General features: G+C 36.1%; 1 protein-coding gene across 1 annotated transcript in view; it reads right to left on the reverse strand.

Annotated features, from left to right (window-relative positions):
- The window catches only part of ZSWIM6 (zinc finger SWIM-type containing 6), a 204,215-nt gene that overhangs the window by 21,887 nt on the left and 157,736 nt on the right, over window positions 1-24,592 (reverse strand). Inside the window, exon 5 of the mRNA XM_049707901.1 lies at window positions 2,719-2,898. Coding sequence (XP_049563858.1) covers window positions 2,719-2,898 — 180 coding nt within the window. The remainder of the gene's footprint in view (window positions 1-2,718; window positions 2,899-24,592) is intronic.

The following is a 24,592-nucleotide window of genomic DNA, read 5'->3' on the forward strand; positions in this document are numbered from 1 at the left end:
GACAGTGGTTAGCTCTAAGGGTCTGATACAACCAACTGTAACAAAAAAGACTAAATACTATTGGTATTTAAACGAAAATGTAAGATACAAAGCTCTATAATAGCATGGAAACACAAAAAAAATACATACATAGACAATGACTAAAAAGATATACAAACAAAAATTGATTAAGTATCAAAATTATGGTCAATTTTTATCTTAGATATCTGTGTTTTTTTGACTTTCGCAATAACAGAAAAAAGAAACAGATGATCTTAACCAAATTGTTGAAACGATAAACATAGGGACTTCCCTGGTGGTGCAGTGGTTAAGAATCTGCCTGCCAATGCAGGGGACGTGGGTTCGAGCCCTGGTCCAGGAAGATCCCACATGCTGTGGAGCAACTAAGCCCGTGCGTCACAACTATTGAGCCTACGCTCTAGATCCCGTGAGCCACAACTACTGAAGCCCATATGCCTAGAGCCTGTGCTGCGCAACAAGAGAAGCCACCGCAATGAGAAGCCCGCGCACCACAATGAAGAGTAGCTCCTGCTCACCACAGCTAGAGAGAAAGCCCATGCGCAGCAACGAAGACCCAACGCAGCCAAAATAAGTAAATAAATAACCGATAACCACTAATCTGTAAAAAATTTTCAAGTATAAAATAATATTAGTTTTTTAACCAAAAAAGTTTTAAAAAGGCTCTCATTCAGGTATATTTAAAAAACAAACACACTACTCTTTCTAAGGGTGTGGATTCTAATGTTGTCAGTTAATTCTAACAAATAATCTCAGCGAAGACAGGGCCTGATTTGTGCTTCACTTTCACTCTGATGTGCAAACACATGCAATTCTGCCCATGGTCTGTACCACATGCACTCGCTGCCCAGCGGCATGGCTGCTGGGCTCTGCTGTCACCAAAGGCTCTCCCTTTGCCAGCCCGCTCAGCCCTCCAGCAGAAGTACTGCAGGCTGAGCACCCGAGCCCCTCTGTAGGGATGTCTCTTCCGACAGCCCCTCTGGAGAATGTGGGTGTTCTGCTAAAAGGAGGAGCCCTGGTGCCTTTAGGCACAACAGCTATAAATATTGCCCTTAGAAACTAGTCCTGACTTCATATCCCTGGGCCAAACCATAAATGAAATGAACTCTTTTTTTCTGGAGGCTGGACCACTTCCTAAGAGTTTTCTAAAGCCTCTGAAATATTCATATTTAACCAAGGGGAAAGCAACCAAATGGAAAGTAAAAAAGTAAACTGTAAAATGTTAGGATGGCAGTCACAAAAAAGCAGGTGGGGAGTGAAACACAGAGAAAACTCCAAATAAAGTTAAAAAAAATTTATTGCCTATGGAGACGTAAGCATACCTTTTTCTAGCAATAGAAGAGAATAAATGTTTAATTGTTAAACTTGAAAATTCTGAGCTTCTGGAAAAAAACTTGGGGTATAAGGAAGGGGTAGATTTATTTTCTTTGAAGTTATTAAATAAAATCATCATGGGCAATAAAGATACGACAGATTTCAAATACTGAATTCCCAAGGCAAATATCTCTAGACAAAGGAGAGCCAGACAATCATCTTTCCCAAGGCCTGAAACTTCTTTTTGATTGGACAAGTCCCTATGGAGTAATACATATTATTTTCTCTCTTTGTAGAGACTGAAAATACTATGCTAACATCACATTTCATTCTCAGCACATTGTCCAGCTCTTTCTAGGAGTACCAACTCCAGATGGGGCCAGAAAACAGAATGACAGTCTCGATTCCTGAATCCTTCTGATGTCATTTAACTCCCACCTTGCATCTATCATAACTTTAAAGTCTTCCAGGTTTTCTCAAAAAAGGGGGAGCAGCAGCACAAACTTACACAAGAAGAGTGACAGAGCTAGTGAACGAAATTTGTATTTGCAAGAGTTAACTACTTTAAAGATTTGGTTCTGAAAGAGAGGAGGAAATTCTGTGGTAGCTAGCAGGGACGATGGGGGCAAGGAAAGATTTTTTAAGATGAGAGAGACTTGAGCTAAATGGGTGGGTCCAATAGAGAGGGAGAAGCTTAAAAACAACAACAACAAACAAAAACCAATACAGAAATGAGAGACTGAGATTCTTAAGAGGCTATCTGAAAATGTCTGGGAGCATTTCTTAGTTGTCCAAAGACCGGAGGGCACTATTAGCCTACAGTAGGTGGGAACAAGTATGCTAGACAGTCCTTCACAATAAAGAATTTTCCTGGTCTGAATGCCAGCAGCACCCCATGCTCCTGCAGCCCCAGTCATTAAATGTTTACTTGCTGTATTCTAAAACTAGGAATTTTTAACTGATTAAATTGTATAGTAGCTCAAATATGAACTGACCAACAGATATAAAAACACACAGCTCCTCAATCCTCTCAATATTTTGTTTTACAATATACTACCCACCCATTCCATGATTTTTAAAAATATATTCAAACTAAATAATTAATAGGCAATTTTAACACATACTAGTAGTATATATAAGTATTATACCCATCTGTATTCTGAGAATATGAAAAAAAGTTATAGAAAGGTCTCACATAAAACTTAAAACACACACACACACACACACACACACACTCATATCAAAACATATTTTAAGTCTGTGAGTTATATAGCAAGTTCTTAAGTGAGTAAAATAATTTTCCCAAATCTATTGTAAGTTAGTGTTATAAACATAGATGCACAATTAGGTAGATACAAAGTGAGCAGATTACCACTGTGTACTCACCTTGGTTAGCATTCGCACCCTGAGGCAGAGCATTGGTTAAGTTAGGTAATTCACTGCCATGATTTCCATCTTCCCATGGACAGACGTCAACACCATTCCACTTTTTCAACTGTTTTAGCCAGCTGGCCTTCTGCTCCAACTTGCAGTGGGGATTTAAAACTATACACATCCACAGAGCACCTAATTTAAAGGGAGAGAGGAAAGCAAATTTTTTAAAAGTTTACAAGTGTCCAATCCTAATAGCTAATGACAAACCATTTCAAAATGGACCCAAGTCTGCAGTTTTATAATGCAATTCTCCCTTGTCCAAGCAACAAATCTCACATAGAGGTTAATGTAAAGAGGACAAAAGAGCACAAATTTGAACCAAAGAATCCAAACACTGTTACATATAAAGATGAAAGATATTTCAAATGGTAATTGTAATCACTTTCCTACTTGTGTGACATTTTGGGCAAAAGTCAATAAAGAATACAACCTTAAGGACCAATTTGTTACTTTAATTTACAAGCAGATTTTATTCATGGATGCTGCAACAAACCACTCTAAATGGTTCTTCTGTGCAAAAATTAAATTTACTTTTAAGAGTATCTTTTAAAAATAAAATCATAAAGGCATAACAATGGACATGAATAAACTATTTCCCAGTCTCCATATAAGCATTTCAAACTTTATTATGCTCATTAATTAGTATGCATATCCATATATCAACAGATCTTTTAAAAATAAAATTTACTTAAACATGCTTCCCTAAATGATTTAACCAGGAATTAACCTTTATATAAATGAAATTACTAAATTTATGTCTTTTTGTGAATGAAATCACTAAACGTTTATCAAAAGTTCACTTGCTTTAAAATGAAAAGACAACCTGTGGACTCGGAGAAAATATTTCAAGACAATGTGACAGACGAGGGCTTAATTTCCAAAATACACAAATGTCTCATACAGCTCAATATCCAAAAAAAACCCCACAAAAAACAAACCAATCAAAAAAGGGGCAGAAGACCTAAATAGACATTTCTGCAAAGAAAACATACAGATGGCCAACAGGCACATGAAGAGATGCTCAACATCACTAATCATCAGAGAAATGCAAATTAAAACTACAATGAAGTATCACCTCACACTGGTCAGAATGCCCATCATCAAAAAGTCTACAAATAATAAATGCTGGAGAAGGTGTGGAGAAAAGGGAACCCTCCTAACTGTTGGTGAGAATGTAAATTGGTACAGCCACATATGGAGAACAGTATGGAGGTTCCTTAAAAAACTAAAAATGGAGTTACCATATGATCCAGCAATCCCACTCCAGGGCATATATCTGGAAAAGATGACAACTCAGATTCAAAAAGATACATGCACCCCAATGTTCATAGCAGCACTATTTACAATGGCCAAGACATGGAAGCAACCTAAGTGTCCACCAACCGATGAGTGGATAAAGATGTGGTATGTACATACATACAAACATACACACACAATGGAATATTACTCAGCCATAAAAAAGAATGAAATAATGCCATTTGCAGCAACATGGATGGACCTAGAGTTTATCATACTAAGTGAAGTTAAGTCAGAAAGAGAAAGACACAATGTTATATGATATCACATGTGGGATCTACAAGTAGTACAAATGAACTTATTTACAAAACAAACAGATTCACAGACATAGAAAACTTATGATTACCAAAGGGAAAAGGGAGGAAGGGATAAATTAGGAATATGGGACTAACAGACTAACATATATAAAATAAACAACACGGATTTACTGTATAGCACAGGGAACTACAGTCAATATCTTGTAAACACCTTTAATAGAAAAGAATCAAATATGTATATATATTTTTGATTCTATATATATATATAACCAAATCACTTTGCTGTACACCTGAAACTTACACAATATTTTAAATCAACTATACTTCAATTAAAAAGTTCACTTGTTTTTCAAAGGAAAAGCCCTAATGAATTTAGAAGGTATAACTCATAATTTGAAAAATTAAGGTACTGATAAAATGTATCATTCCTTTCTACATTTTTCAAAAAGATAGCTAATTCAAGCAAATATTCCACAAGTTTTAGAAGTTCAAGTTTGGGAATTCCCTGGTGGTCCTGTGGTCAGGACTCCATGCTTCCACTGCAGGGGGCATGGGTAAGATCCTGCAGGCTTTGCCATGTGGCCAAAAAAAAAAGTTTTTACTTTACCAATTTCAAAACAAGACAGATACCAGTACTTCAAAGCCATTCACAACACTCTTTCTTTGAAAAGGTTTGTATGTGTATCTGTGTTTATTTTAATCAGTTGTGTTAACCAAGTGAATAATACAGGTAAGAATGGTCTGTTTATGTTTTGTTTGTCCAAAAGTGATGCTTTACATTCTTCCAAATTTAAAATTAGCAAGCTTCTTCAATTATAGAATCTGTTATTTTAAATATCAAATAATGTTTACCAACAGAAAATAAACATAGCCACAACCTAAGCCACAGATATTTATAATTCACATTTCTATATTTTAAAATGCCAATTAGAAACAAAAATGTGATAGATCAAGATGGAGTAAAGCCCACTACGGCTTATCTCTCCCCATAATTACAACTAAAAACTGGGCAAAATACAAAAAGCAGCAATCTGAGGACTCTGAAAAGTAAACAACAGCAAGCGGTTTGTGGAAATAAAACTTGAAGAAATTTAAGTCATATGGGGGTGACTTCCTGTTACTTTCCCCCCTCTTTTCTCTCCTGGCTTGCACATAAGATTAGCCCCATTTGGGGAACTATGTAGAAGGCATATTAGAGCAACAACTTGAGAGAAACCTCATCTACCTGGTGAGAGGATTGGGAAAAGGGAACCCCCTGCCACTCAGAAGCTAGAGAGGGAGATCCCTGGATATTCTGTACAAAAATAGGCACAAATACTGGTCACACCTCACGTGCATGAGACTGCCCCAACGCAGCACAGCAAAGGTTTTGAAAACTTTACTGACATCACCCAAAGAAGGTAAAACAGAACTCAAAGTCTGAGTATGTACTATTGAATGTATGCTTTAAAAAAACAAAAATTTCTCCGGAGGATTATAATAGGACCCAGACTCTTACAATTCAGTATTTAAAATGTTCAGGATCCAAAATTACTTGGCTTACAAAGAAAAAGAGAAATGTGATCAATTCTCAAGGGAAAAAACAATGAACCAGATTTTAGAATTATCAATCAGAGACTTTATGCAACTGTTATAACTATGTTCCACCAGATGAAGATAAACACTATTGACAGAAGTGAATATGAACTATAAAAAAAGAACTAAATAGAAATGTTAGAATTGAAAAAACAATATCCAAAATAAAAAATTCACTAGATAGGATTAATAGTAGAATGGATATGACAGAGGTAAAAGTCAGTAAATTTGAAGACAGAAATGATCTCATCTGAAGAAGAGAGAGAAACAATCAGAAGAAAATGAACAGAGCCTTAAGACAGGTGGGAAAATATCAAAAGTAACATCTGTATCATTGGAGATCCAAAGAAGATGAGAAATAGCTACAGAAAAACTCAAAAGAAATAATTACTGAAAACTTCCCAAAATTGAAGATATGAATTTACAGATCAAAGAAGCTGAGCTAACCAAAAAATCCATGCCCAGTGATAATGAAATCACTGAAAACCAAAGAGAAAAAATATATATATTGAAAACAGTCAGAGAAAAATGAAATGCTGTATAAAGGAGAATGACTCAAATAATTATTCTTGTCAGAAATTATACAGGACAGAAGACAGTAGAGCGATGTCTTTAAAGTGTTAAAAGAAATGGAAATATCAACCCAGAGTTGGCAAAGTATCATTCATGAATGATGGTGAAATGAAGGCTTTCTCAGATCAGGAAAAACTAACAACATATATTGTTCAAGAGACCTGATGCTAAAGGAAGTTCTTCAGGCTGAAGAGAAATAATACCAGAGGGAAACTTGGAACTATATGAATAAAGGAAGAGGAACAGAAATAATAAATACCTAAGTAAATGTCATGGACTACTTTTGTCCTTCTAAGTTCTTTAAGATAAGTATGACAACTGAAAGCAAAAACGTGAACATTGTCTTCTGGTATTTTAAACGTATGTAGATGTTATACACATGAAAACTATAGCATAAAGGAGAGAGAGTAAAGGGACCTATATGGTTGTTAGATTCTACATTCTTTTTTAAGTGGCAAAGTATAAACTCAAAGTAGACTGTTTAAGGTTAGGTATATTTCTTGTAATACTGAAACCATTAAAAAAAATACAAGGAGATACAAACAAAAAGGACAATAGATAAATTAAAATGAAATACTAAAAAAAATGTTTTAAAATAATCCAAAGAAGGAGAAAAGAAGGCAGGAGGGAGGGAACAAAGGAACAAAAACAGAGGATAAATAGGAAACAAATGATTACATGGTAGACCTACATTGAACTACATCAATAATTATAGCAAATGTAAATCATCTAAACATACCAATTAGAAGAGATGGTGAAATCAGGTTGAAAAACAAGATCCAACTCTATGCTATGTACTAGAAACCCTCTCCAAATATAATGACATAGATAAATTAAATGGAAGAGGATGGAAAAAGATACACCATGCAAACACTTTCAAAACAAAGTTGGAGTGGCCATATTATCATCAGACAAAGTAGACTCTGGAACAAGAAATGCTACACCAGATAAAGTGAAACATAACATGATAAAAGGGTCAGTTCTACAAAAAACATAACAATCCTAAATGAGGATGCTGCACCTAACATTAAGACTTCAAAATATATGAAGCAAAAAGTGACAGAGCTGAAAGGAGAAACACACAAATCCAGTTACATTTGGAGATCTCAATACTTCTCTCTCAATAACTAACAGAACAAGTAGACAGAAAATTAGCAAGGATAAAGAATACCTAAAACAATACTATCAACCAACTTAATCTAACTGACATTCATAGAACACTCCACTTAGCATTAGTAGAAAAACAAAACAAAACGAAATCTTATACTTTCTAAAATGCACAAAGAACATTTACCAAGGTAGTCCATATTCTGGGCCATAAAACAAACTTTGACAAATATTAAAGAAGTGAAGTCATACAAATTATATTCTCTAATGTAGTAGAATTAAATTAGAAATCAATAACAGGATGATATTTGGAAAATTCCCAAATATCTGGGAATTAACACAATTCCAAATAACTCATGAGTAAAAGAAGTCACAAAAGAAAACAGAAAATATTTTGTTCTGAATGAAAATGCAAATAAAATATATCAAAACTTGTGATCTACAGCTAAAAAGAGTTTAGAAATCTATAGTATTAAATGCTTGTATTGGAAAAGAAGGAAAGATTCAAATCAATACTCTAAATATCCACCTTAAGAAACTAGAAAAAGAATGAGACATCAAAGCCAAAGCAAGCAGAAAGAAGGAAATAACAGATCAGAAATCAATTAAATGGAAAACACCACCTAAGTTTTTTTTAATGAAACCAAAAGCTAGTTCTTTTTTTTTTTTTTTTTGCGGTACGTGGGCCTCTCACTACCGTGGCCTCTCCCATTGCGGAGCACAGGCTCCGGACACACAGGCCCAGCGGCCATGGCTCACGGTCCCAGCCGCTCCGCGGCATGTGGGATCCTCCCGGACTGGGGCACAAACCCGTGTCCCCTGCATCAGCAGGCGGACTCTCAACCACTGCGCCACCAGGGAAGCCCAAGCTATTTCTTTAAAAAGATTAATAAAGCTATAATCAGTCTGACCAAAAAAAGACAGGACAAACTATGAGTATCAGGAATAAAAAAGGGCACATCATTATAGATCCTAGAGGCATTAAAAGGCTCATAAAGGAATACTATGAACAACTTATTCCCATAAATTCTACAGCTTAGATGAAATGGACAAATTCCTTGAAAAACCACAAACTACCAAGTTCTCTCAAGAAGAAATAACAACCTGAATAGCTTTAAATTTACCAAAGAAATTAAATCTGCAGTTAAAATCTCTAATAATGCATGTCCAGATGTCTACCTGGAAAATTCTACCAAACAGTAAAGAAAGAAATAACATCAATTCCATACAATACCTTCCAGAAAAAAGAAGAAAGGGAAGGTTTTCAACTTATTTTATGAGGCCAGCATTACCCTGATAGCAAAACCAGACAAAAGACATTACAATATAATTACATGTCAAAGTAAAACACCACAACAAAATATTAGTAAATCTAATTAAGAAATACATAAAAAAAGAAAACACACCACAACTAAATAGGGTTTATCCCAGGAATGCAAGGCCGGTTCAACATTAAAAATTAGTGTAACTCACTATATAGCAGACTAAGGAAGAAGAACCATATGACCATTTCAACCGATGCAGAAAAAGCAACTGACAAAATTCAACATCCCTTCATAATAAATAAAAGTCTCAGCAAACTAGGAACAGAAGATAACTTACCTGATAAAGGTCATCTGCCAAAAAAACACCTACAGTTAATATGATAATGGCAAAAGACTGAATGTTTTTCCTCTAAGATAAAAACAAGGCAAAGATGTCTGCTCTATCACTCCTATTCAACATCACACTGGAAGTTCTAGCCAGGCCAATAAAGCAAGAAAAGGAGATTAATGACATAGATTTAAAAGGAAAAAATAAAATAGCCTCTATTTGTAGACAACTAACCTACAAAAAAGGTAAGTTTAGCAAGGTCATATGATACAAGTTCAAAGCAAGAAACCAACTGTATATCTACGTACTAAAATTGAACAATTACAGATCAAAATTTACCCCCCAAAAGCACCAATTATAATACTATCAAACAACATGAAATACTTAAGTTATAAATCTAACAAAACATGTACGGAGTCTCTATGCTAAATACTACAAAACACGGACAAGAGAAATCAAAGACAATCTTAAAAAGCAGACTGGAAACCTCAATACTGTTAAGGTATCAATTCTCCCCAAATTGATCTATATATTCAACATAACCCTACTCAAAACCCTAGCAGGCACTGGTGTACATACTGACAAAAATATAGAATGGCCAAACAATTTTAAAGAAGGAAAACGTTGGAAGGCTCCCCAGCACCTAATTTTGAGACTTTGTATAAAGTTAAGAGTAATCAAGACAGTGTATTGTGAAAGAACAGGTACATACACCATTGTATAGATTAGGGAGCTCAGACCTACATAGATATGGTCAATTCAAGGTTCAAAGCCATTCAATGTAGAAAAGATAACTCTTTTCAAAAGCTAGTGCTACTACAATTGGATATTCATATAAAATGAACTTAAATCTACAACACACAGTTTATTAAAAATTAACTCAGCTAACTTATTAGAAACTAACTCAAAATGGATCACAGACCTAGATATAAAACCTAAAACCATAAAACTTCTGGAAAACATCTTTGTGACCTTGGGTTAGGCAGAGATAATCTTAGATACAATATCAAAAGCATAATCCATAAAAGATAAAATTTATCAAGTGGACTTCATCAACATTAAAATCTTTTGTGCTGCAAAAAAAAACAATATAAAGAGAATGAAAAGACAAGCCACAGATTGGGAGAAAATATGTGCAAATCAGACATCTGACAAAGGACTTGTATCTAGAATATGTAAAATCCTCCCAAAACTCATGAAGAAAACGAATAACCCTATTACAAATGGGCAAAAAATTTGGAAAAGACACTTCACTCAAGAAGATATACAGATGGCAAACTGCTGATGAAAACATGCTGAACATCATTAATCATTATGAAAATGAAAACTGTTTGCAAATGACATGATACTATACATAAAAAATCCTAAGGACACCACCAGAAAACTACTAGAGCTTATCAATGAATTCAGAAAAGTTGCAGGATACAAAATTAATAAACAGAAACCTGTTGCATCTCTATACACTAACAACGAACTATCAGAAAGAGAAATTAAGGAAATAATCTCATATACCATCACATCAAAAAGAATAAAATACCTAGGAATAAACCTACCTAAAGAGGTAAAAGACCTGTAGTTGGAAAAACTGTAAGATGCTAATGAAAGTAAATGAAGATGACACAAGCAGATGGAAAAATACACTGTGTTCTTGGATTGGAATTAATATTGTTAAAATGACCATATTACCGAAGGCAATCTACAGATTCAATGCAATCCCTATCACAATACCAATGGCATTTGTATGGAAACACAAAAGACCCCAAATAACCAACACAATCTTGAGAAAGAAGAGAGCTAGAGGAATCACACTCCCTGACTTCAGACTATTCTACAAAGCTACAGTAATAAAAACAGCATGGTACTGGTACAAAAACCAGACACATAGATCAATGGCACAGAATATAGAGTCCAGACATAAACCCATGCACTTATGGTCAATCACTCTGCGACAAAGAATATACAATGGAGAAAAGACAGTCTCTTCAATAAGTGGTGCTTGGAAACTAGACAGCTACATGTAAAAGAATGAAATCAGAACATTCTCTAACACCATACACAAAAATAAACTCAAAATGGATTAAAGACCTAAATGTAAGACCGGAAACCATGAAACTCCTAGAGGAAAATATGGGCAGAACACTCCTTGACATAAATCATAGCAATATCTTTTGGGATCTGTCTCCTAAAGCAAAGGAAATAAAAGGAAAAATAACAAATAGGACCTAATTAAACCGCAAAGCTTTTTGCACAGCAAAGGAAACCACTGACAAAACAAGAAGAAAATCAAAATAACAAACAACCCAATTAAAAAATGGGCAGAAGAACTGAATAGGCATTTTTCCAAAGGCAGGCAGATAGCCAACAAGGCATATGAAAAGATGCTCAACAGTACTAATCATCAGAGAAATGCAAATCAAAACTACAATGAGATATCATCTCATACCTGTCTGAGGGGCTGTTATCGAAAAGAACACAAATAACAAATGTGGCGAGGATGTAGAGAAAGGGAAACCCTCATACACTGTTGCTGGGAATATAAATTGGTGCAGCCACTATGGAAAATAGTATGCAGGTTTCTCAAAAAAACTAAAAATAGAACGACCATATGATCCATCAATTCTACTCCTGGGTATACATCTGAAAAAAACAAAAACACTAATTCAAAAAGACACATGTACCCCAATATTCATAGCAGCATTATCTACAACTGCCAAGGTATGGAAGCAATTTAAGTATCCATGAACAGAAGAATGGATAAAAAAGATGTAGTGTATATACACAGAATGGAATACTACTCAGCCATAAAAAAGAATGAAATAATGCCACTTGCAGTAACATGGATGGACTTGGGGGGTATCATGTCAAGTGAAATAAGTCAGACAGAAAAGGACAAATATTGTATGATATCACTTATATGTGGACTCTAAAAAATACAACAAACTAATGAATATAATAAAAAAAGAAGCACAGATACAGAGAACAAACTAGTAGTTACCAGTGGGGAGAGGGAAGGGGGAAGGGGCAATATAGGAATAGAGGAGTAAAAGGTACAAACTATTATGACAAAAACAAGCTACAAGGATATATTGTACAACACAGGGAATATAGCCAATATTTTATAAATAACTATAAATGGACTATTTATAACCTTTAAAAATTGTGAATCACTATATTGTACGCCCATAACTTATGTAATATTGTACATCAACTATACTTCAATTAAGAAAAAAAACATACGAGGTACCACGACACACCTATTATAAGGGTTAATATTAGAAAAAGAAATTTAAAACCTGAAAATGCTGCTGGCAATCAGAATGCTCATAATTGCTGCTGCGAGTGCAAAATGATATAGCTACCTTGGAATATGGTTCAGCAGTTTCTCATGATGTTAAACATTTACCTTATGACCCAACAATCCTACCTCTTGGGATTTGCCCAAGAGAAATGAAAACTTAGGTTCACATAAAAACTTTACAAGAATGTTTATAGCAGTTTTATTGGTAAATGCAAAAGCCATCCAACCTGAATGTCCTTCAACTGGTGAATGGATGAACAAACTTGGTGCATTCATATAATATACTACTCAGCAATAAGAAACAGACCACTGAAATACACATAATATCACAAATGCATTATACTAAGTGAAGGAAGCCAGAATCAAAAGGGTATATATGTGTACACACACACTTTATTATTCCATTTATGTGACATTTTGGAAAAGGCAAAACTAAATGGATTGAGAATAGACTACCAATGCTAGGGACAGGGAGTAGGTGATGAATTGATTATAAAGGGACTGTGAGGGAATTTTTGGAGGCGATATAACCATTCCATATCTTCACTGATCATATGACTCTATGCCTTTGTCTAAACTCAAAATTGTAAACTAAAAATGTCAGGTATATGTATTTTTATAGTTAAGTATTTATGGTATGTATTTTACACTATAGTTAGGAATTTTACTGTATGTAACAAAGTAAATTTTAAAAAATTGCTAATTAATATCTGGATCAAACAATTTTATCTACTGGTATTCCAAAGACCTAAGTATGAGTGCTCTCTCTGCAGGATTTCTCTAAAAGCCAATGGACATGGCACAAATCACCATCCTATTAATCGTATGCATTTCCCATGCCAAGAACCAGGAAAAACAGCTTCAAATGAAACATGACCACATACTGTCACAAAACAAGAGACAAATCAAAATGGTGTCTAAAGAACCTGTAAGTGGCAGCCTTTCCTACTGAATCCCATTGGAAAATGGGATACAACTTTACCAGGCTTTAGATTTTGGACTGATGGACAACATAACAACACAAAATAAGCTACATAGTAATAATTAAATTAAATCTAATGAATGCTACAGATTGGATCAAAAATTGGTATTTCTATTTATAAGGCTACACTGAAGTCATTTTCCAAATCATCAAAATATCTTTTTAAAAAATAAAATTATAATATTCAACAGGTAATGCTTCAGAATTAAGAATCTTTCATGTTTTTCTTCCAAGATGTTTTTGTCTTATAATTCTACTACTCTTGAATACTTTATCAGATAAAACTAAAATCAAAAAGTTGCTCTGAAAGATGTGCTGTGAGACTAGAAATTTCATTATCAGGTTGTTAGTGTAGTATCAAGGTTCTGTGTAAAAGGGCAACCAAGTAAATTAATATGGACAAATAATATATAAATGTCTTTCCAAAATAAGTTTATTTATTTTCTATGTGTCTATTTTATAATTCAGAATTCTGTATTTCAGTCCACGTGAGTGACCTATAATTTATTTTGGAAATCAGCTTAAAAGCACCACCATGTCAACTAAAAGCTAAGATAGAACTAACTTCAACCTAAATGCCCATCAACAGAGGAATGGATAAAGAAGATGTGGTACATATATACAATGGAATATTACTCAGCCATAAAAAGGAACTGAGCTGGGTCATTTGTAGAGACATGGATAGACCTAGAGATGGTCATACAGGGTGAAGTAAGTCAGAAAGAGATAAACAAATATTGTGTATTAACACATATATGTGGAATCTGAAAAAACTGGTATAGACAATCTTACTTACAAAGCAGAAATAGAGACACAGACATAGAGAATAAACCTATGGATACCAAGGGGGAAAGTGGAGGGATGAATTGGGAGATGGGGATTGACATATATACACTACTGATACTATGTATAAAATAGATAACTAATGAGAACCTACTGTATAGCACTGGGAACTCTACTCAATGTCACCTGAATGAGAAGGAAATCCAAAAAAGAGGAAACACATGTATACATATAGCTGATTCACTGTGCTGTATGGTATTAACTAACACAGTATTATAAAGCAACTATACGCCAATAAAAATTTTTTTAAGTGTAGAAATTATATATCCTAACATATATATATGTATCTCAAATCCATTGTTTTTCACATTCAATTTCTTTTTCTTTTTAAAGATATAGCACAATACAAAGTTTAAAAAATAGAATTAAAAACCAAATTTATACTAAGCACTAGTTCTTTTGAAGTAACTCAAAGATAAAATTAGGAAAATACTAACCAATGTATACAATGCTGAAGGACTGACTGACTTGCATATGAAGAAGCTGACAAGGTGATAATGATCCAGTAAGCTTCACTTTCACTTGGTGAAAACTCAGAGCTTATAGAAGCCAGCACAATACTGACAAAGCCATATAATTCTACTTTTTAAAAAAGTTCTTTTGAGGAAATAAATATAGCAACACCAATTACAACTTTAATTAAATAATCATTATTATCACTAATAGTCACCATTTCTTGGGTGCCTATTCATGTGCTATAGGGACTATACTTAGGGCTTTACAAACATTCTTTTCATTAACTCATTACAATAATCCTCCATGATCAGAAATAATACATCCACTTTAAAGATGAGAAAACTAAAATGCAAACAGATTACAAGATCTTAAAAACAAGATCCTAAATATTCTTGCAAACTTTAAACAGTGATTTCTGATTCAAGGAAAAAATAAAGCTATAAAACTAGATTTTCAGGCTTACATTTCTCTAATTAGAAAATTTCTGTTACAGAATGAGAAAATTTTTTTTAAAGCCAAGCCTTTATTAATTTAAGCCAGTAATGTTTTTTTATTGCTCACCTCCCTAAAGAGAGGTTTCATCTTGAAAGGATGTTCTCAATGTTAGATTCAAGTTCAGAGCTATAATAGATATGGTCTTTTACCTGAACAGTCACCACTACAAAAGCTGTAATTAGCCTTAATAACCAAGTTAACCAAATTGAGTAAGTCATCCTCCAAATTTTATTAATTCGGAGTCCCACTGTGAGCATTTATCTCCTTCGCCTCCAACACACTCCTGCAACATTTGTAGCTTTAAAAATAAAGCTCTTTGATGATTAAACACTTCATTCTGCTGTCCCTCAGAAATACAAACCCTTTTAAAAGGACTCAACCAAAAATAGGACAGAGCACTCAGGGAAAACTTAGCATTTCCAGCATCTAGCAGATGAGCTGGTATCTAGAAAGTATTACTGGTTCTTTTACAAAGGACACTTAATTATTCGCTATGAAGTACAATGAAAATAAATTCAATACTTTTAAATTGCTTTCCTAGCTTCAATGCCTCAAAGTATATAAAGGCAATTATCAAATCACCAGTGTGTGCATCATCTGGTTTCTGAATTATCCATGGCACATTTCAGCTCTAGTCTAGCTTTTTCTCCACCACCCAGCATGCTTTTACTCTCCTTTCCACTACTCCACCTAATCTGCACTCAGTGATTTCAGCAAAAACATGTGCTGTAATCTACAAGTAAAAGTAAAGCAAAACAAAGAAAGCAACTCTCCTGGGATGAAGGAAAACAAAACCTTTTTTTTTTTTTTTTGCACAAGGTGAATGGTTCCAATCCACTCAGTGGTCTTAAAATCTGTTTGCATCCTATACCTGACCCAAATAGGCAAATTAACATGGACAATCACAGGAAGACAGAAGACAAATCATCACAAAAGCCTTTTTATTTTTTAAATATTTTTATTTATTTTTTATAACGTATGGATTCAATATATTTATAGATTATGCTCCACTAAAAGTTATTACAAAATAATGTCTATATTTCCCTGTGTTGTACAATAGATCCTTGTTTTTTTATTTTCTACATAGAGGTATTGGATTAAGAAAAACAAACTACTATCTTTCCCGGCCCCCTTCACTCTCCCCACTGGTAACCGCTGATTTGTTCTCTTTGAGTCTATTGCTATTTTGTTATATGCATTTCTTTCTCGCATTTCTTAGATTCCATGTACAAAAGACTTTTTAGTCGCTTCTGTATTCTACCGGTCACACTGCCAATGGACAAGCACCCACACTCCCAACAAATGTAGGTAACAAGAATTAATGAATTCTAAATGTCCTGAAGGCCAGTCTTGTCCATCAAACATTTCGATGTACAAATCACCACCATTTTGCCCCACATACCCAGTGTTTTACATTTCCAACTAGAAGAAACGTTTGATCCACAAACTCTGATCTGGAAAGGACAAGATATGGATTACCAGCTGTAAGACCTTGGGCAAGGCCACTTAGTCTCTCTGTGGTGGCAGTCCCTGACTTAAACAATAGAGATAATAATTCCTACCTACCTTGTAGGGCTGTTTACACTTAAGTAAGATAATACGTGCAGAAATGTTCTGAAAACTGTAGAGTTCCACCCAGCACCAAAAGGCGCACTCCAGCAAACCCCAGTGTAGAAGACTTGGATGTTGAGGAAATTGAGACTCGAAAGGTGAAAACAAGATTGAAGGACTCAGCTTGTGATTCTCTGAATACCGTTATAAATATTTCTACATTTAATAAAATAAAACAATTAAGAGAACATATTAAAAATATATCAGAGACATTAAACACTTAGGCTAGTAATAATGGGTTCTTGTGCAATTAATTTCCACTTGCTATGTTTTTAGCTAGAAACATCTTTTAGTGTCTTCTTTTCCCTTGGTTTCAAAGACAGGCTTTTAAATGTGTTTTATTTTCCAGTAGGCCTCCCAGGCCCCACCCAAGGCCCACAGTCACTTAGAGGTCTGAGATGCTTTGGGTAATTGTATCCTTACCTACTCGAATGGAGGAGGCATTTCTCAAACTCATCCCCAACCCTACAGGGTTATATAACACTTCCTCTGCCCATGGTAACCTCATGCCAAAGCATGGACAAAGAGCAGTGCGGAAGCCCATTCAGACCCTTCCCTCCTCAGCCTCCCTTCCCCTCCCCCTCCCACCTCAGAATCTCGGGCAAACCTTCTAGTCTACCATTCACTCTCCGTCCCTTCTTAGTGTCAAGGGTTCCAGTCTTCTACAGGAACTCAAAATTAAAACTTACTGGAACCCAAATTCTTATTTTTGGAGGGGAAAAACCTGCAAGTCAAGCCAGGTGAAATTTGGTGTAAGGAGAATATGAAGGTGAGGAAAAATTACCTTTATTAAAAATGGCGATGTAGAATACTCTAGGACTGTTTTACACTACTTCCTAGTAATACAGATTCAATTTTGACAAACATCTTAGTCCAACATAAGGGATAAAGTTAACTGAAATAACAGAACTTCATTTATACACATTATTCTATTCGACATTGCTAGAGACTTGGAAGGTAACCATTAGAAACAGCATGAAGTATTGTCAGATGTATAACCACTGTTCTGGTTATCTATTACTCTGTAAAAGAACTACCCTAAACTTACTGGCTTAATATAACAATGTATCATTGTATCTCATAATTCTGTAGGTCAGAGATTCTCTCCTCCTTACTTTTCCCCTGCCCTAACACAGCCTCTCTATGTGGACAGTGTGAGCTTTCTCATAACATGGAAGGCTCAGGATAGCCAGACTTTTTACATGAAAACTCAGGGCCCTACGATAGAACCTTCTAAGAGACAGGAAGTAGACACTGCCAGTCACTTTTAAGGCTTGGGCCCAGAAACTGTCCGAAACATCTACTGTCATATTTTGTTGGTCAAACATCTACAAAAATGAGAGAACACAGACCCCACATCTCAATGAAAGAGTAGCGAAGGATCTGTGGCCACTGTAATCTATCACTATCACCGGGAAATAATGTAACTCAGCTAGATTACGAAATGGAAAACGAAGGTATTTACCAATGGGTATGAGAATGTTGTTACTTAAAATTATCAAATCCAAACAAACCACTTAACATATGAAAAGAGCTGCAAGTCAAGCAAAAAACAAAAAAGCCATTATGAAAACTTAACAGCATAAAAGGTATGCCAACACACAGTATTAAGTGATTTGTATGTTAATTTCTATCCCTTCAAGGAAAATCCTAACAATATCATGTTACCCATGTTAGATTTCTAAATAGAGTCTACATTTAAAGTTTTAAAATGTCTGTCTTTAGGGTACAAAGATCACTCCATCTAGTTCAGCTAACATATTTCTGAAAGTGAATGGCATACTTACTTATCCACTTGCTGCCATTTATTGAATATACTTCACACTAACCCTATGTGAAGTACTTTACATACGTTATCACATTTCACCCTCAAAGAAAGACTCACTTTACAAATAAGGAAACTGAGGTTCAGAGACATGTAGAAATGTGCTGCTATTAAAGATGGCAGCCAAGATTTGTTACCAAGGCCCATGATCCCCCCTCAAACTAACACTCTTAAACACTATGGTGTTTAGCCTTCCGCCTAGATACGTGGTCAAAAGGTACCTCTGTAAGTGAGGCTTCCTATGTGCAGTCAGCATATATGAATTCTAAGATCAATGATTTTAGTCTTTCGACAGAATCACTGATCCGTTCCCTCATATTTCAGCAGTATAATACAAATGGTATATTACTGTTGAAAATTATGAAGTACCCTAAACGTACAGCTAATAAACCCTGTACTTTATTTAACCACCTACTCTTATATACTCAGAACATGTTGCATATATATTAATAGAAACATATCCAACAAAAATCTACCCCAGGTCCATCTAAAAAGATCTAATGAAACAAATGAAAACTCTGTATTTTTCAGAACTGACAGGCATAGCAAATAAGTAATTTCACTGCAGATTAAAACAGCAGATAAACAATCAAAAGCTCAACTTACAATTCAAGATTGATTATTCAAGTCAGAAGAAATCTGTTTTCTCTGAAAATATGATGATGTACTAATATGAGGCCTCTTAGACTGGAGTCACATCAGCATTTCTGGGATAATGCACTTGTGTGTGACTGAGCGTGCTCTTTGCCTGCTGGGTGTATTGCTGGGTGGAGCATTATGATTTGTGACTGAATAAATCAGCTGGCCATTCTCTACCTCTTGCTATTCCCCACAATCAATATAACTTGTTTTTAAAGTTCTTTCTACTTCATGAGCTTTTTTTTTTTTTTTTGCGGTACGCGGGCCTTTCACTGTTGTGGCCTCTCCCGTTGCGGAGCACAGGCTCTGGACGGGCAGGCTCAACGGCCATGGCTCACGGGCCCAGCCGCTCCCGGCATGTGGGATCTTCCTGGACCGGGGCACGAACCCATGTCCCCTGCATCGGCAGGCGGACTCTCAACCACTGCGCCACCAGGGAAGCCCCATGAGTTTTTGTTAATATGCAAATCAATTCAGTAATTAATATAAAAGCTGGACATTTTTTATAAAAGACACTTTGGAATTCTTTATAAATGTACTCTTCTCCCTATTTTCCAGAAGATACGATGTGTATAATGCTACTGGAGACAGCGCAGGGGCAGTGGCAGTGGGAAGCGGGGGACGAAGGGGTAGGGCAACCAATACCGCCTTCCCTAAAGGTGAGAAGAAGAAAGGCCAGTGACTCCCTTTTCCCTCTGTCTCAAAGGTGGAAAATGAAAACTTTCACATGGAAAATTTAATTTCTACTTTTTAATATCATGTTTATTCTTATGAAATAGTAGTAGGCAAAGTATAAAACAATCACTTTTGGTATTTCCCAGGGTTCCATAGTTATAAAACAATTCATAATATTTATAATATTTATTTTTGTTCTCAGAGGCTATTATATAAGAGGCTAGAATTTCATGCATGATCCAATTAACTAATTATACTTATTTAGAGGCCATGAAATGCCTAATTGCAGTCACAAATAGAAGATCACTGGCAGAATTAGTTGTGCTAGCAAAACCGTAGTCACAAAATTTCTTGGGTCAGACCACACAAAACTTGCGACCCTAATTATAGTATTGTTCTCAGTACAATTCAGTCTTAATACGTTAGTAATCCATGTTTGGAAAATACGTTTAACTGGTAAAAACATTCTCTTTACTTTAAATTTGGTGTGCTAGTTCCTAATTCACTAAAATACTTCTGGGGAAATTTCAAAATAAAGCCTCAGGGACACTGTAAAGAGAGAGTTTTTGAGATTACTTAGGTCAAGCAGGGCTGAACCCTCAGCAAAACAGCATACAACTGGTTATCATCTACCCAGGCTCTGAGAAAAGATGGAAGTAGAATAACCATCTTTTTGTGGTCAAGAAAGAAAATAAACCACAGATATTCCAAAACAGCTAACTGGTATCCTGGATAATGTTCCTTTCAGGCAAACCTGTGGCCCTCATCTAATTAATATGCAGCCTTTCCATCCCATCTGACTTGTCAGTGCTACTGAGTCAACATGCACAGCTCAAGTGCTACTGGGTCAACATGCACAGCTCATCAAAAACACCCTGACCTCATTAGGAACCTGGTTCTATAGGAAATGACCAGAGCCAGCTCCTCCACCACTCACCACCCTTCTCCTTTTTGAGGGAGGGAGGAAAGGAAAGCCAGGAAAGGTAGAAAGAAGAGAAAAAGACACAATGACCAATGGGGTCTTAGTTTGAGATACAAAAGGGCAGTCAAGAGTGAGGAGAAAGAATGTGGTAACCCTACAAGAACATTTCCCACGTGCTCTGCACTGGCTGCTTAACTGAACTGTCTTCATAAACAGTGCCATGATTCGTCCAACAGTCATGACTCCAAGTCTATATAAATCTAGTTCTGAAAATACTCTTTAGGTTCTCAGGGTGTCTCTCTCCTACAAGCTTCCCGTTGGGCCCACTTTCCCAGCACAGACAAAGGACTTCCGGGATGAGAAAGAAAGTGTTGTATATTATCTAAATTATCTTCTCTTAGGCCTCAAAAATCCTCATTATGCCTTTTTATAGATAAGGAAACTGGGGTTCTATCTAAGATAAGGAACTTGTCCAGGGTTACACAGCTAGTGAATATGAGGATCCGAATCCATACTTAGAGAGCGTCTGGCTCCAAGAACCCTGTTCTTTATATTCCAGTTGTAGGCTCTAAACACTGAAACAATCCTGTTTAAGACAGAACTTATTGCAACTTGCCCCTTTGAAAAAACATGCCTGGTTAAGTGTGGTAAAGAATTACTTTTGAATATATATTACAAATTGATACAGAATTGTGACTTACAGTATGAAATATATTAGATCTATCCTCAAAATTTTCTGAAATACATCCTACATTATATAACCTCACTTCTTCTGTTGTCTTACTTGGGCTGCTTTTTATTTTTCACACATTCTGTTTTCTAACTAGATTATAAGCTCCCCAATGGCGGTGCCTACCATAGGGCACTATAAGTAGTAGGTTCTTGTTAATCTGCCTGCTGTACTGGTAAGGCACTCTACTGTCCACTGTATTTACAGATAAGTGCTTCCCTGAGCTACTGGTACAACAACCTTCCCTTCACTTACCATGGAGAACTAATTTAGGACAACAGATAATCAGGAGCCCTACCAAAAATAATTGAACCTACCAATGGTTATGATTACAGAATACTGATGACAGGTAAACACTTCAGCTATAGTGTGTAACAACCCCAAGGAAATGGGTTTATAGTATTCTGTCATATTGGAACTGCAATTTTACTCATTAAAAACAATTTCTTAATACACTGACTTTTCTATAGAGTTCAGAAAGAATCTGTGATGGGTACTGAGTTTCTTGAAGAACAGAATGTTTCATTTTGCTCTAATTCATTCTATTACTGAATTAAACTTTGATGTATTGGTCTTGACAAGTGCTTCATGCTGATTGTATTGTGTATGATAGTATAATCACTTCCCTTGCATTTCCCACTGGCTAGCTGATTAATGCAATAGATTACCTGCAGCACTGAGGGCAAGGGGGGAATCACTGCCCTTCCATACCCTAAACTGTGTTTATATTTCAGTGTGCATCTGTGTGTGTGCACGTGTGTTCCTCAGTACACAGACATCCGTGAAGATTCATCTGGTACATGGGCAGGAAGGTAGGAAAAACCAGAAGGGTAGGAAAGGAAAACTGATGACACAGTGAAGATCAATGCCTTTCAATCACTGTTTTCAGTACACCAAAAATGCTTACTTCTTAATGCTTCCAAATAAGTGTCTAGCATTACACTTCAATTATTCATTCACTTTTTATTCACAAGTATTTACTGAGCACCAACTCTATGCCAGGCATATTTTTCTTCTCACCTTTACTAGAAAACTAACTTTTAAAAAATGAATCACTTTCAATGTTCTATTAGTAGACAAGAAGGAAAAAAGTAGGGTGAGATTATTAAATGGACACTAATACAGGGACAAACAAGGATGACCATGAAATTAGTTTAAATGCCCCAATAAAGACAGCAACTGACAAGAAGACTATTAATATTAACCACAGAGAGTAGTTTAATGGTTTCAAAACAAACAAAAAATCTCTCATTACTTGGTCTATACAGGATCCTAATTGTTTAGCAAAGAGCATTTTCTGTGTATGATCAATATGTATGGTGAATAGGTTGCTGGATATATTCTCATCTTTAAATGTGTGTGTGTTGGGAGCAGACAGGGTGGGGGAGAGGTGAATTAAGACTTCTGTGCTCTTGGCAGCATTTTGAAAGCATTCCTCCTAACAGAATTTTCTCCCCGTTCCCAGCTTATATTTGACCCAAGTGTCCTATTTAGGCTCCTCCCATAGAACCCCCTCAGCCCTTGCTCATCCACAAAGGAAGACTGTGGCTTCCAATCTAAGCCATTTCAAGATTGTTTATCGCTTAAGTCTGATTCCTAATTTATGAATGATTCTCTCTCCTCCAGGTTTGCTGAAGCAAATTCTCAAATTCTTAAATTACCCAAAAAGGGGCTGGGAAGCACAACCTGAGGTCAACAAGATTCGGCTGGTCATAGCTCAAATCACAGAGATTTGGATTTCCATTTCAAAGGTTATCGCTGCTCACAGAATTGAGGGAGTGAGCCACATTTTGCATAACAACTACTGCCACTACTCCTGGCAATTCATCTCTAGATCAGAGCCGGAGAAAATAGCCCTAAGATCAGTCTAACTCATCAGTCTAAGATCTACTAACTCATTCAAGCAATTTAATGTCAGATGGCACCTGTACTTTACATAGAGTCCTATCCTTATTTCAGTTTGGAATTTTGAACTTGAGCACTAAAAACAATGTTACGAAGTTATCAACAAGCTTACAGCAGCCTCACAAAGATTCACCTACTGCAAATCATTTGCCAGCCTGCCTTCCACCTAAAATATATAAGGGAAAGTTATTCACATAAATAAAAAAGTCATTCTCAGGTATACCCTTAAGATGAGTGGCTGTTTAAAAGCCTACTGAAGATAGTCACTGTCAAGCACGTATTTTAAATCTCAGGATCCTTTGTCCTAGAGAAATCTTAGTGGAAAGCCTAGTGTGTAAAGAGGCAGGAGGCGCTCTACCGACAGGAGAAGGCCCTGCTTCCTCCTACCACACTCTTCTCCCTCCCGCCCCACCCCAGGGGGGCTCTGCGAGGCAGGGTCTGAACTCCCTATCTGAGTGACAACCATTATTCCTTTCCTTGGGTTCTCCCCAGACCTCATTAGCCCACCTAAGCTTAAATGAACCATGACAACATTAGCAAAGCACCTTGCTAGGTGCCAGCACATGCAGAGAACAGCCTAAGTGGCTGCTGCAGTCCTCCCTTGGCTTCCACTTCTTTCATTCTAGCTCCTGGCATCCTTGATTCCCCGTGAAGCCCCTGGGAATCACAGATGGCTTAAAATGAGGCTTCTCAGACCTCGTTAATTTTTGTATGCTGCCACTTCAGGGTAAGAAATGGTGAAAGGAAATGATCCCCAGTCTGTCTGTCTTCGTTTTCACTCCCTCACTCCTCCTATGCTCTACCACGATGGGACGCTCTAGAGACCTACACTCTAGGAAGGAGACTCCCCCAGCCAGATTTCCCTTTGGTGGCAGTTTCTTGAGGGCAAGGGCAATACTAGCTTTTAAGAAGTGAGCAAAGTAAGGAGAGAAATTTTCTGAAATTGTTGTGAGGAAGAAAAGAACACATTATACCAATGCTCTGACATTTCCTATTAGCCACGAATGTGAGAACAAAATCTACCACCGATGGACTCATGTTATA

This window comes from Orcinus orca, chromosome 3 (genome assembly GCF_937001465.1).
Source record: "Orcinus orca chromosome 3, mOrcOrc1.1, whole genome shotgun sequence".
Lineage (NCBI taxonomy): Eukaryota > Metazoa > Chordata > Mammalia > Artiodactyla > Delphinidae > Orcinus > Orcinus orca.